Here is a 15,365-nt window from a genome sequence, read left to right as displayed (position 1 = left end):
AAAACCTTGAGGCCAGGCTGGAATATACATCTGGCTTATTCGTCCCGGGGGAAGGTTACGTCCTGGGGGAAGGTTACTTCCATGCCGCATGATGCCCAGGAGAAGAATCGGAGATGCTTCATGATGCTCCGCAGGGGGCAGGATCATGTGTGCGCCCCATGTTGGGGGAAAATAACCATCACAGCCCTCTGTCTGCCAGTATCTAAAATACAAGCTCAACAGATCTCCATTATTACCCAGACCTGCTCTATCAGACCTTGCTTTCTTTGTGGGACTATTATTTTTCTCATTTCCTTATTTCTCCCTGTGAAACGTGCCTTTACACTGATGTGGAAATAAGAACAAACTACCCCCAGATCATCTTTCCTAGCAGACCATTTTTAAATGCCTTAATGGGCCTGAGTCCAAGAGGAAAGTCTCTGGATTTTAACTGCCTCTAACTGCTTCTACAATCGCTTCTGATCCCTTCTTCTGATCATAATAAGGTTCCTCGTCTCGTATTTCTCACCTTCAGTCCTACAGTTCATGCTTCCAGTCCTCGCGGAAGGTCACGTTCATGGGACAGGGTTAACACACACTCTGCTTTGCTCTCAGGCCTCACAATGAAGTCATTTGGTTGCTAAGAGGAGAAACTAGGGGAAAGTTAAGTATTTTTTCCCTCCCTGAAAGGTTTTCTCATAAGTTGGGGGCTGGGGTCGCGTTCAAGTAAAGAAAAGCAGATAAGATGGGAAAACTGAACCTCAGGTCATCTGAGTGCAACTAAACCAAGAATCAGAGCTAAGTGACAAGCACAGGAAGTGCGCAGGGGTTAACTGGACTGAAGTGGATCTGTGTCACTGGCTGGGCGGAGTTTGCTGCAGTCAAACGGGAGAGGCGATTGGCCACTTGAAGGTCAGGGTTCATGTTCTCATGGGCTTCCTGCTACAGTTCCTCTGCACGTGGCACTTTCTTGAGACTGCCACCACTGAAATCTGCCAGCTTGTATAAATTATGGAGTGATTGAGTAACTCTGAAAGGAATTAACCAAAATCGTAATAGTACCAAAATCTCGAATGATGGCAGATAAGCAAACAGGCAATGAAAGAAAACGAAAGCAAATGAAAGCTAATGCTAATCTAAATTGTTAATGCTAGTACTGGGGGACCCAGGGCAGGGCTTCCAGATCCCATCCATCCATCCATTTTCCAAACCGCTTATCCTATTGGGTCGCGGGGGGTCTGGAGCCTATCCCGGAAGCAATGGGCACGAGGCAGGGAACAACCCAGGATGGGGGGCCAGCCCATCGCAGGGCACACTCACACACCATTCACTCACACATGCACACCTATGGGCAATTTAGCGACTCAAATTAGCCTCAGCATGTTTTTGGACTGTGGGGGGAAACCGGAGTACCCGGAGGAAACCCCACGACAACATGGGGAGAACATGCAAACTCCACACACATATGTGACCCAGGCGGAGACTCGAACCCGGGTCCCAGAGGTGTGAGGCAACAGTGCTAACCACTGCACCACCATGCCGCCCCGCTTCCAGATCCCGAACATGTTAACAAGGACTGTGAGCCATTTTGGATAAACTGTCAGCAGAGTTTCAGCAAACTAAGCATAAATGAAAAGGTTATCCAGCTTTATCCAGCTGGACATGCCTCTCATGAGAAGCTAGCACAGCACGTCTCGCAAAGAAACTTCTTTACGCACTGAGCTGCAGGATAGAGGTGACAGATGTAACGTTGGACTTTCAAGGAGAGCCCATAAAGACGAGCACATTTCCGACCGGCCAGCTGGTAACCGTTTCAAACCGATGGATCCGCTGGCGTGGTGGTTAGGGCCAGGGCGAACGCGTCGTCCGTGGGCCACAGCCCAGTCATTCCAGCCCAGTCTACCATCGGTGCTTGACGTCCATGGTGAACTCGAGCTTCATGAATGCAATAACGGGCGCCAGTCAGGTAGCAAATTACTGTTATTAGCTAATCTTTGAAGAAACTGGACCCGCAGGTGATCCGCTTTGTTTAAACGGAGAGGCAGAGGTGACGGGGATGCGTTTTTTTATCCAAAGGTGCTCCTCCTGCCCAGACCGGAAAGACCACAAAGGGCACCTCTCCCTTTTGCTTCCGTCAGATCTTTCTGCGCCCATGTCCGTCTGGCGCGGCGTGACATTAAACTGCCACTGCGACGGCGGCGCCCCCCCCTCGCCTCCCTCATCCGGGGCTCAGCTGTTTCTGATGCCCGCGACGACGCGCCAGGCTCGTGGCCCGAGGCCTGTGGCGCTGTGCTGCAGGAAATGGCAGAACCGTGGAGCAGATGGTGGCACTGGGGATCGATCTCGGCAGAGAACTGATACAGGCAAAATGATCAAGTGTAGCTACAAAGAGGAAAATTTCATTCTAACAGTATAAAAAAAGAAAACCTTAAATACGCCGCAATAAAATGCATTTAAGGCTTCAGGATCCTCTTATTTGGCCCTGAAAGCCAATACATGCAACAGTGTAGGAGAGTATTTAATGCGAGAAGGGGCACAATTTAATTTAAATACAAACGTCTATTTATTGTGGGGATGAATGACTCTAAATTAAGTATTGGGGGAGTATATGTCCCCCCCCCATCCCCTCCAGTTCCCCCGAATAAATCTGTAATTAACAGGTTTCCTCTCAGACTCCATTAAGGTGAGAAAGTTTCTTCAGGTAAAGGGCTAATCGGCTTGCAAGAACATCACCAGCCCCCCAGAGTTGTGACCATCACTTTCGAGGGACGGGCCTAAAGGTTAAATGTTTTGCTCAGTCGTCATGGTTATGCATGTGTCTACGGTCCAGACCCGCGACCGCGTGACCATATGCCCGGTGGAGGGCATGCAGAATACCGCCTGAGTAATCAGGAAACAAACAGGATTCCTTTCCTCTAAAGCTCTGCGACTTCAAGGCTCGGTAATTGACAGGCAGCCTGGCGTATTTTTAGCTGTCGTGACCACGAAAACCCATAAGTGAAACACTAGAAATGAAACAAGCCTTGCGGTTTGCCAATCCCCATTTTGTTCTAAAAAGACGAAAGCCCACATTCAAAGTTCAAAGCAGAGCAAAACGAGACAAAAGACTCCCTATTAAACGCTAAGCAGAACTGATATCAAAGACTCCGGAAAGACTGAATTGCACAATAACACTAGTGCTAGCAAATGCTATGCTTATAACAGAAGCTATGCTTATAGGCTACCAGCTAAGGAAAGCTAGCCATATGGGCTATTAGCTAACAGAGTTTAGCTCTACTGGCTTTTAGCTAAGGAAAGCTAGCCTTATTGGCTACTTACGTCACTAAATTATGCATGAATTTAATTACATATCACGGGGCCCAAAAAGGTCTAGCGCTGGCTGTTCACTTCATGCAAGACAGTGATTGCATGCCGAGATGCTTCAAAACGGCAGCCATTACCACCATCACACCCTGCCAGGTAGCCAGCAGATCGATTCCACATGACATCCCACTGTGAAGCCCGGCAGCAGCCTCCTAGTGGCTGAAAGGCTAATGGAATCCCTGATTGGGAGCCTAAAGCAATAGACGTTTCTAAAAATTGTTGGGGGTCCCTCCTCCCAAAGATGTATTATTAAAACAGACAGCATGAACCAATACCTGCCTTTATAGACAACTGGAATTATAATACATCTGTCAGGTAAGAAAGGTCTAGGAATCTTTGTAACCACATCCCATTTTAGAATGACCACCCAACATTCCAGCAAACTGATTGCGGAATATGGACTTTCTTTTCGCTGTCTCCTTTCTTTATTACCGCCCTGCAAGGGTGCATATTACAAAACTCTCATATCCATGACTAAAATTCTTCATAACAAAAACAACCTTGCCTTCAAAATGGAGGTCTGTTATGTTATTACAGTACTGCATTATCTGGCATGGAGAACACAAGCATGGCCTTCCCCAAGTCATCAATGTGGTCGGCGTAATAACCACTTGCTGTAGAGTGCTACCAAAAGCAGTGGTGACTGCAGAGGCTGACTATGCACCATGCTGTGGGGCTCCCCCAGTCTCTGGCATGGGGGAGGGGAGACCCAGCTCAATAGGACCATGACTACTCAATGAGGAAAGTAAGGGTCCACATTCAAAACACAAGTCAGTCATCCCAAGAGCACTGCTGAACACAAACGAGCAACAGACCTGGTTATTTCTAGACAAAAAAAAAACCCATACACTCAAATTCCCAGAGGACCAATGACCCATGCACTCCAACACACCGAATGCTAAAACACTCCACAGGGAGCTGAAATGCAATGGAAATGATTTGCCCCCGATTCGTTCATGTCCTTTACAAGCCTCCAATCTTAGTTGTAGATGACGACCTTCATCACAGCCAATAGGGTGACCGACCGTATCACATCATAACAGGTCTGTGTGTTTCATTTTTGCAAGATGGGAATAGAATAAGCAAGGACTGTGGGGTGTTTAAACTTCAGTTAATCTTTTACCGTAGTGGTTCTCGTGTTTATCTGCAGAAGTCACACATTGCATTAGGAAAGACTGATAAGCTAGTCTGGGGACATCGAAAGAGAAGGACGCTGAGATCTTGGTGGAACAATACGAGCTCTTGAAGATCTGCCCCACCCCCGCCTCCAACTGAAGCAAGAAAAGCCCTTGGTTACCTTTCAAAGCGAAAAACAATCAACACAAAAGCCCAGCACAAAAAAAAAAAACTACACACACCCCTGATGACGTGTCAGGTAGCCAGTCACCAGAGAAAATGAAGTGAAAGGACTCAGCTCACCTTCTGTAGACTAGTCGGGTTGAGTTGCGTTTTGTCAATTATCTTCACGGCGACCTAGGAATCAGACACATTACAGGTCACACACAAGTCAAGGAGGACTATCTCTCCTGCAACCTAGAGCTGTGGGTCAAAATTGGTCAAAGCAACAAGAACCTTCTAGAGTCAAATGATTGTGACACTGATGATGGAGGTCTTTATTGTGGGCTTACACCAGGAACCCAATGAAGACGTCACACCAAACAGGTCCTTTGCCAAACAGGGATACAGTACAGAGCAGTACCCAGTAAGGGCACAGGACAGTGTTGGTGAACCACTGCTTTCATCTGCTCACATGCTGCAGAGATGGGCAGACCAGAACCATGCAGGCGCTTACACCTTCAAACATCAGCCGACTTCCTGGAATCATGATAAAAAGACGTCCCTGGGACTATGGAGTCTAGGGAGAAGAATTACCGCTCCAATGCTGCAATAGCGTTGGGATCATCCTATTGATCTGTAACCAAAGCTCTGAATCACAATAGTTCCAATGCAGTAGGGCAATATTTCAGTGTTTGATGAGCTGGGGGATGGGATCGTTTTCGCCCCCCCACCATAGGTTGGTGCGACCTGCGCCACCTCTCTGCCTTGAGATGAGAGAGCCAGGAACTGGCCTACAATCGTTAACTGGTGTCCAGCCAGTGTGGGATTTGGGCCAATCAATGGACTTTGTGAACCCCCTGCTAAAAAATTCAGAAGAATAGCAATGTTCTGTAGTGTGACCACTGTGAGACTAAATAAGATGCTTTCAAACCAGGCTATAAGGCTCCCCACCCCTGATCAGGGGTAGATGTCCCTGGAAAATACCTTCCTGTTGCCCCATTAGCCGAGCAGATGCCAGAAGTGAGACAATAGCGTGAAACGGCCGTGGGGCTTGTTTTGTGTAAGAATGATAATATAGAAATGATCTTACAGATTGACTACTGCTCATACAAAAGCAAAGCGCGGAATTCCCCCTTTTCAGGTGACTCTGCGAGTCGCGAGTCACCGCGGGGCAGGACTGAGCATGTGGAAGCACAGGCGCACTCACCTCTCGGCCTGTCAGCACGTGCCGCGCCAGTTTCACCTTGGCAAAGTTGCCCTTGCCGATGGTCTTGAGGAGCCGATAGTTGCCGACGTGTGGCTGCTCGTCAGTGGTGGACGTGACGGAGTTGCGGCATCGCGGCAGGCTCTGGCGGCTTCCGGACTTGGACGCTGGGGTGTGGGGCTCATGGTAGCCATCCACAGACGAGTGCTGGGGGGGGGGGGGGGGGGCGTGAAAAGCAGACAGATGGAGATGACTTCAATCCATCCCGCATTAGTAGCCTCATGTCATTTACTTACCGGGGAAACACCAAATGCATGCACTAAACAGCAATGTTGGGCCAACTCAGTGTACCAGATCAGGCTGAACTGATCAGGGGGCCGGAGTGAGGCTCAGAATGTGCCTATGACAGAAAGGTCCTTCAAATCCCAGAATCGGCAAAGTGATTTAAGCATTTCACCCTTGAGCAAGGCCCCTAACCCCCACTGCCTTAGAGACTGTCAGACCCTGATTTCAGCTGTACATCGAGTTGGATGAACCTGTCTGATAAATTAAGAAATTGCACAAGGAAGGTAATCCTGCACAAGTATGATATGATGTTGGACGCGAGATCCCACTAACCACACTGAGAACAATACAGACATGGCTCACAGAAAACCAGAGAGGCCACCATCCGCTAATCCGGGTCCAGAAAGAGGAACTAATCTGCTGCCCAAGAGAAGCAACCCAGGCGGAGAGATATGGGTTCAGTCTCACCAACCGCGAAGTCTTCGATAACAGGATGAGTATTAGACAGTCAGGGAATGCTAAGGCACATGACGAAAACCATTTTTCATCGCCGCTTTCCAACATTCTCTGCAAAAAATTAACTGTTAAATTATGCACCACCTAATGTAGTTTGACAAAGAAGCCGGAATTCCCTCGAGGGGCATCTCAAAAGAATGGGATCCCATTTTTTTTTCCCCAAGGCTGACATCGGCATTGGCCGGTTCGGAGCCGTTTCCTGTTAGCTGGTTTCTCTTTTCACTGGTTGCTGCAGGTCATTGAAAAGTCACGGGTTGCTGATCTACGTTGGATCTCTGTAGAAAAGACAGCCGTTTTTTGCCAGCTTGCATGTCAGTCTGTGATGTTTGACCTAGCTACATGCAAAAGAGTTTTCAGCTGGATTAATTAGCAACAACATTACGTTTTCGAAAAACCTAGCTCATACGGGGGAAGTGTTTCGCTCGGTGGGTCGCACCTGTGGCGGGAAGGCCACCAGTTCAAACCCTGCGGTCGGCGGAGTGATGTCACCGTCGGGTCCTTGAGCGAAGCCCAGAACCCCCCTTGCTTTCTCAAATGTACGTCGCTTTGGATAAAGACATCTAATTCATCAGTGTAAATGAACTAACTTATAGTAGTCATCTTTCCGTATTATGTGTGGCTATGATTGCTGTATTGGAAAGGGGTGTAAATGGCTATCAGATTAGCAGCAAATCTCATTCAATTTCCCTCGTTTTTTTGGATGCATTTCCTGACCAGAAAATTCACCCAAAACCATCTGGGTTAAAGAATACAAACACGGCTTTTGACAGGGACGCCCCTCTGTAACAGATAAGTAAGGAATTCCAGAGTTAGACGCTGCCGACTAAGAATTACTAATCAGCATGGTCACCCCTCCCACAGGGAATTAAAAGGGGGGGGGGACTCTTTCTGGAAGAGTCCTTGGATCGATGCATTTATTTCCGAGCGAAGTTACTTAAAGTGGCTTCTTTTCACAGCATAAAAGACGCCAAGAGAGGAGTAAAGGACCCCAGCCCAGGTGGCCAACAAAATAGGTTCCCTGGAACATTTATGTAAACAGCAGCGAAGATGAAGCAAACACTGGCGGGGATGGACATCTGGTGCAGGTGGCAACTAGAAGAAGCCAAAATGAGGTCAAACAGCAGTAAGATGAAAAATAATGAGAAAAAAAGAAACTTTAAAAGCCAATCATTAAACAGCATGAGTATTTATCTTTCAGCAAAGGTTATTTCAACAGAACTGCCGTGGATTATAATCATGGATGATGATGATGATGATGATGATGATGAATGATGAATGTAAACAAATGCAGTGAGAAAAGCAGCGGGTAGGGTAGTGGAGAAATAAGATTTAGCATCTGTGTAAAAAACCAAAAAGCATCTCGTGTACCAGTGTTTCTCAAAACTACCCTCCGGGACGCCCAGCCGTACACAATATATTTACAAGCCACTCAACTGAAAATGCCAACAGGTTGAGTTACGCTAAAGTTTCGAGTCTCAGAGGGAACTTACGAGCAAGGTCATTAACTTGAACTGGCTCAGTAAAGACACTACATAAAATCACGATTCCTGCATTTCCAAAGGGAAACGTAAATTAGCAAGCTGCCCAGATGATAGTACAGACAGTCCTTGGGTTAAGAACGTCCTATTATACTGAAATTCGTGTTAAGGACAATGCCCTGTAATAATGAACGCACTGACTACTCGTGAAAACATTGCGTGACTTCAGTAGTTTGTCTGCTCAATGTGCAGTACAGTGCTGTATGTAATTACTTTTATTATTATTATTATTATTATTATTATTATTATTATGTGCTGTACGGTTGACTTAAAGACAGACTTAGAGAGCAGATCTTTCACATAACCTGGGGACCGCCTGGAGTTTCTGCACGTGACAAACGTGGCAATAACACGAACAAGGAATGACTCAACTCCCCAGTTTTAACATATTTCTTCTCAGTCCCTCCCTTTTTAATTTGACGGTTTTTAAAGGTAAGGTTTTGGTGTCTTGTTCTGAACCAAACTGTGGCCAGGGAATCTGACCGCATATAAAAATGTGGACAGTCCTTTCTATTTTTTTTTTTTTTTTTTTAATGAATTTCATTTAATGGGAAAAAACTGTTTTTTATTGAACGAAATTCTGCCAATTATGCAAGGCCTTGCTTGCCATCTGCCGCAAACAGTCACAGGGGCCTGTGTTAAATCGTATCAAAATGGCCGCACAGAGCCGCTGGCAGACCGTCCCGGGCGGTCACATGACACCCCGACTTCCCGGCCTCCGTGCTTCTAATCGCTCGCTAATCCTGACACATGTGAGGCTTAAAGGGAAACACCTCGGAGCCGTGCTTTGTCATCGCAAATAGACCCCTTCTACTCCTGGATTTCCCGCACAGATTTAGTTGACACAGTGCAGAACGACGGATCACAGGAAAAAATAAAACTATTTAAAACATGCTATACTGCTGGGAAGATTCACAACATAAAGAGACAGACTAACTCTGCCTTCATTTCGTTTGTACATTTAGAGCAGTGTTTCTCAGCCCAGTCCTTGGGGACCCTCAGCAGTCCATATTTTTGCTCCCTCCCAGCTCACAACACACCTGATCCAGGTATTCCATATTATTGATTGGCTCAGTTAGGTACGCTAGAAGCTGGAGGGAGCAAAAAAGTGGACTGTCTGTGAATTCCCAAGGACTGGGTTGAGAAACACTGATTTTGAGGTTTTACAAATGACTGTCGAATACAACACTTATCCCACAGATACCCTAAGCCAGACGATCTCCGAAACACCATTTACCACCTTTACCTCTTGAGCAAATGTTTACAGGCCTTATGCTGAGGGTGCATTAACTTGCATTCTGTTCCCAAAAGCCCAGAGAAAACCTCATCATATCCCAAACAAATCCTCAAAGAGCCTCCTGCCAGTTAAGCCCCACTTGGCATCATCCTTAACAACAGTATCCATGCACCAGTTCTACTACGTGAAAGAATGGTCTCCTGACATTTCCCACGAAGCCCCATACTAACATCCATCCATCCATCTTCCAAACACACTTGTCAGAGTTGGGGGGGGGGGGGGAGCTAAAGCCTAACCCAGGAAACACAGGACACAAGGCAGGGGTACTCCTGGACAGGATGCCAGTCCGTTGCAGGGCAGACATAAACTCAAACACGCAGTCACAGTCACTACAGGCAACTTGGAGACAACAATTAGCCTAATTGCATGTCCTTGGACTGTGGGAGAAAAGTGGAGAAACCCATTTGATGTGGGGCAAACCTGCAAACTAGAAGTGGGATTCGAACCCACAACCCTGGAAGTGTGAGGCAACAGTAATTAAAAAAACACTGAACTATACTTTATTTCTGCGAGAAGTCTGCCGTCTTGGCACTGTAGGTAGGATTGCTGTCGTGGGAGACCACAGCATGTCCAGCAGAATTGCTACAGTACACACGCTATTAATTACCATCACATGCTGTTTGGGGGCCTCTGCGCTATAGTGGTTTCTCATGCATGTCAGAGAAAGGGGGGGGAAGTTAGAAGCCAAAACTCCCCCAGCAAGAAATGCCTTGTTTATTATCCAGAGTCTGCAGGAATTCGGGTCAGATTAAACTGGGTGACAGTGGTCACCACATAGTACCTCTGCTGCTGTCTCTGCATTTTATTTCATTTATGTGACACAAAGCAACGTACAGGAACTCATGGAGGTTTGAACCCACAACCTCTACATTGCTAGCACAATTCTCTGCTTATTGAGATATACTTTTGGATCACCTTAATTCCACCCTGAAGACCAAGACCTCCCCACCGTCTCAGCACTCCCCAATTCCGACGATGGGTCCAAAGGGGTCCACATCCAGTCTTAAGGAAATGTCCTTGTCATATTTTCTTTAATGTATAAATGGCTTCAGTAAAAATAATAGATCATTCCTATAGATGTATTCCCGTGATCTGCTGAGACTTGATGTGTGTGCTTTGGCGTAAGCAGCAGGCTACCTATAGTTCTGTTAAGATAATTAATGATGATGTCACAAAATTGGGCCAATCATCTTGGAGCCGCAGATCAGCTGGAACTATGCGCTTGACACACGAGGTATGAACGTTATCCAGCTGAAAATATTTTAGATACCACCCAGAAGAGCGTGATTCAGCGACATGATGTAGCCGAGGTTGCGAATAGGCAGCTTGCCGGTTACATCTGGACCACGCGAAGCCAACGTCTGGCTGGCAAACTACACGTAAATTTAAAAGCGTGATACAGATCGCTGGTCTTCTCTTTTCGACATTTAGATCAGACAGAGAAGGCGCGTAAAAATTACGGCAACAACTTCAAATGCCTCACAGCTTCTAATCGCGGCTGAAATCTCGAGAACATCCTCACTGTCGGGGACCGCAGAAGATCGGATTTTCCTGCATCAGAAGTGGGTTTTCTGAAGCTACGGCAAATCTAAGGATATATTTGCTCGAACCCAGAGAACCAGTTTCATAAGAAGCCACAGGAATGAGGGAGTCGTGCTTTCAATTAACCAAAAGGAAGGGGGGAGGACAGCCTGGGGGGGGGGGGGGGGGGGGGGAGCTAAAGCAGCTAATACTGAATGGATGGGACAGCCAAATACACACAGCCCCACCGCACACAACGGAGGCACGTCACCACTGCCCGTCCGCAGGGGGTCCTGAGGCCTGACCCACACAGACCGGTGCCTTTGAAGACCTCCTGATGTAACGTGCTCAGATCTCAAACGGCTTGCAGCCACCCCAGCCAATACTGCAGCTTCGACTTTGGGGAAAACGTCTTAAACATTAAAAATCGTGAGGCTACATGCTGCTGGACGGGTTTCCGTCACCCGTACTGCTCTCACTCCGTGTGTGACCGATGTTTGAGGAACTGCGTTACAGAGGAAGAACACAGAAGGAAGGAGTGGAATGAGAGACAGCCCCGTCTCTGGACAAAGCGATACTTTGCGCACTACACTTTACTTTTGTAATGTCTAGTATATTTCATACATTTATAAAATACATTTCATCATAAATATGCACCTCTGCTGTTCCTAGTTATATGTCAACTTTGATGTTTTGTGTTGTTTTGGTTTGTGTCTAATTGTCATACAGGTTACTGACTGCATGACGTGCGTAAAATTCCTGTGTGCTGATGTACAAAAGACAAATGAAAAATCTTAAATCCCGAATCCCGTTTGGACGTCCCACGTGAGCAGACAGCCAGGACGCTGGAGGCACAGCGAGAAGGTTTCCAGCGACAGGCTGCCACAGGCCAGGGCTTCCAGATGTGAAGGACGCGAGTGTTCATGCGTTTCTCCAACATTCTGCCCTTATGTTCCTGGGTTCTTCCTCCACACCTCGGTCTCTGCGTGTCTCCACCTGCACAAAAGCCGTGTCGAATCCCGCATAAACCAAATCAGGCCTGTTATAGCTGACTGCGAAATGCCTGAACCCCTGTGACATCAGGACCTTCGAACAAGTCGTTACCACGCAGGAGGAAAGCTCAACCAGGCAATGAATAGCAACTTGAGTCTCATTAAAATAATTAGTTTCAGACGGAGCGTTACAGGGGCACCTCGCCGAGTCGAGGCACGGAAAGGAATGAGAACCCCACCGATCTCACTCGCGTTCCATTAGCCGCTTCTCCATGTCCATACGGCACCTCAGCATAGCAGAACATCTGCGGCGTGGTGTTTCATAAACTCAAGAAGCGATGAGGAAAGGGCCGGGACTTTTCACCTATGTGTCGCTACCGTGTAAATACTTTCAAGACTTGTACCCGCTAAGCAAACACAGATAAAACTGTAAAGCTTCCTATCCCTGGCGTGCACAAGCGCTTCACCCACAATGCATCAGTCCACAATATAAACAGCTGAATGTGAGGAACTCTGTACCACGAGCACGTCTGCACGATTACAAACAGCACGTCATGAAACGGGCGGCAGGAGAGGGGAAAATACAGGTCATAAATGTTAATTGATCCTGTGTGTTCATGGGAATGTACAAAAATAAAGACCGCTTTCTGTCTTTATATCGCGCTCGATAGACGGGCGTGCAACCATCCACCGTACAGTGTTCCACATGTACAGAGTGGCATCTCACTCCGAGAGTCCATGTTTCCCCGGATACGCCACCTGTCATCCACGCTAAGCGAACCGCACCGTGACGCAGCCGTCAGACTACCCGCCGTCGCTCTTCAGCGATCCTTCACGAGGCTGGCGGCTCGGATCTCATCGTGACATGTTTCATTTTCACTCACACTTCAGTTTCTTGTCGGTTAATTAATAATTTTTTTTTTAAACAATACGGAGAAGATCAGCAGGAAATGTGAAGATTCAGCAGCTTCCTCACAACAGCTCTGACGTTTCTTCACGTGACTCTGGGGGCCTCTTCTTTGGGCAGATGGGCACACCGTCCTGGCTGGTTAGTATCAGAAGCTCACTGGCCTTCCTCTCTCTCGGATCGATAGCAGCTCATCAGGGTGCGGGGGTGACCAAGAAACTGTCTCCCGATCCTCTTTGGACAAGATCAATATTTCAAATGAAATTTTATACTAGCGGAGGTTCACACAACCTGAGGGAAATCATGCAGCCAAAAAACTCCCCGCAAGCCAGGACAGAACAATCCACCACCCCCTCCCCTGTGACCTCCACACCCCACCTCCCCCCACCCCACATAGGGAGAACTAGCGACAAAGGCTGATTAATCAACCAGGTCATAAAGGCACAGTGACACATCATTGGGGGTCATTTTGGGAGGCAATAAGTGGAGGGGAGGGGGAAGCAGCCTGGGTGGAGGGCTACTATCCCCCCGTGCCTGAATGGGGCAGGAAGTGAGGTGGGCCACAGGAAGTGAGGTGGGCCACAGGAAGTGAGATGGGACACAAGAAGTGAGATAGGCCACAGGAAGTGAGGTGGGCCACAGGAAGTGAGGTGGGCCACAGGAAGTGAGGTGGGCCACAGGAAGTGAGGTGGGATAGGGCAGAAACCAGAGCACGCTGGCTGACTGGAACCATCTCCACAGGCTACAAGTGTTTACAAGAGAAACAGACATTTATCCAATATTTACACCAATATAAATTTTTCTATGCTGCAATCAAATATCACAGTTAGGATAAAGAGGGACAGAAAGTACATGTCAGGCGTGGGAATGTCTGAAATTCGATCACATGGTAGGAGTGGACGACACAGCAACATAACAAAGCCCTGGGCACTCAGAACATCGATGCTTTCAGGATGATGTCACATACAGGACTGCCCATTGGCTGAGCTAAGGAGGACATGCAGCTGCGTCGCCGCTGGCCCGCCTCCCGCCCATAATCTAGCTGGTGAACGCGTGTGTGTATGTGTGGCCCTGGTGTGCTGGTACATCGGTAGCTTGTCTAGTTCCCGAAGTCAGTTGCTACAGCAACTGTGAGAGCAGCTGTGTAAGAGCAGCCCTCTGTGGTGCACCGGGGACCTTCGCGGGACCAATGCCGACAGCCGCTGTCAGTTTAGGGGGCCGCAGGAAACTGCGCGAAGCTTATACCAGAGTCATAATGCGACCGCCGTTCCCGCAGCGGAAGCAATGTGTCCGTCACCCCCCCGCAGAGACCCCAAACTCTCAGATGTGTTAACATTTCAACCTCGGTTGGCATTCACCCCATAAAGAATGCTGGGAAAAAAAGGGGGGGGGGGGGGGTTTCACCCGCCATAATGTCAGATCAACGCTGACAAATTATTACATTTTATTAGGCATTAAACAATTAAGTTTTATGGCTCTGCATTCCGGAACATGGATATGCTTTCTCCATAACCGTGTACGGAATAGAAATGTCCCATTTGATAACTGTTTATGGTGCGTAATTTGTCATTATAATGTATGAGGTTTACGGTGATTCCCTTCAAATATATTATAATTAAACACCAAAGTTTGGGAGGAGTAAGTCATAAAGGGACTCGAAGCCAATTAAAATCCTCTATAGCCAAACCCATATTATTATACAACTTAGAGATACCATACAAGCTACAGAATCCGCAATGTAACTGATACGACATTTTTTTATATGCTTATACGTTTCTTATCAGATGCTTTTATCCAAAGTGATGGACAGCTCAGGCAGTCTCTAGAGCAACTGGGGTTAAGGACCTTGCTCAGAGACCCAACAGTGACATCACAAAACCGATCACAGGATTTGAACTGGCGACCTTCCGGTCGAGGTCCCAGCCTGCTGAGCCGCACACAGCGATCTGAGGGTTACATCTTCATGAATATCCCCTGGGACCAATAAAATATATCATATATTTATCTTAAATTTAAAGCACTAGATTCATCCGAACTTACATAAACCAAAAGTGACGGGTAGGGTAACTTATTTTCCCGGTAATGATTTGGTGTGTGATTTTGCCAGAGCTGTGGCCCTCCGGGTCTAATGACAGACTTTGTTTTCAGATCACTAACAGGGTGACATCACTATGACAGCAGACCCCCAGGCACGGACTGTCGCCTCCACCTCAGCTGGAGACAGCCGGTGGCATGAGGACGTGAGGAAACACACCAGTGCATTAGACAGAGGCGGGATTAAACCTCAGGTCCTCAGGGTAGACCTGAGTCAGGTGACGCTACAGGCATCACATGACTCGCCTCGTGGGTCCACGCACTTTCACCACGGAGCTCCCTAAAACGCCTCTTCAAAATTACCCTCTTGGCGTTCCCGCCCATACCCAGCGGGACACCCGGCTCTGCCAGGAGGAAGAGGAGGAGCAGGAGGAGGAAGAGGCCTCCAGGT

The 15,365-nt window shown here is 47.6% G+C and overlaps 1 protein-coding gene across 5 annotated transcripts in view; it reads right to left on the bottom strand.

The window, feature by feature from the left end:
- Positions 1-15,365, bottom strand: part of LOC125738089 (serine/threonine-protein kinase MARK1-like) — a 46,264-nt gene that overhangs the window by 24,827 nt on the left and 6,072 nt on the right. For all 5 annotated transcript variants that reach the window (XM_049006657.1, XM_049006660.1, XM_049006656.1 and 2 more), the window contains exons 2-3: positions 5,828-6,031; positions 4,762-4,815 (exon numbers count right to left, since the gene is read on the bottom strand). In XM_049006657.1, the coding sequence (XP_048862614.1) occupies positions 4,762-4,815; positions 5,828-6,031 (258 nt within the window). The remainder of the gene's footprint in view (positions 1-4,761; positions 4,816-5,827; positions 6,032-15,365) is intronic.

This window comes from Brienomyrus brachyistius, chromosome 3 (genome assembly GCF_023856365.1).
Source record: "Brienomyrus brachyistius isolate T26 chromosome 3, BBRACH_0.4, whole genome shotgun sequence".
In the NCBI taxonomy this organism is placed as follows: domain Eukaryota; kingdom Metazoa; phylum Chordata; class Actinopteri; order Osteoglossiformes; family Mormyridae; genus Brienomyrus; species Brienomyrus brachyistius.
Note: the sequence above shows the minus strand (reverse complement) of the source record. Positions and strands in the feature narration are given on the sequence as shown.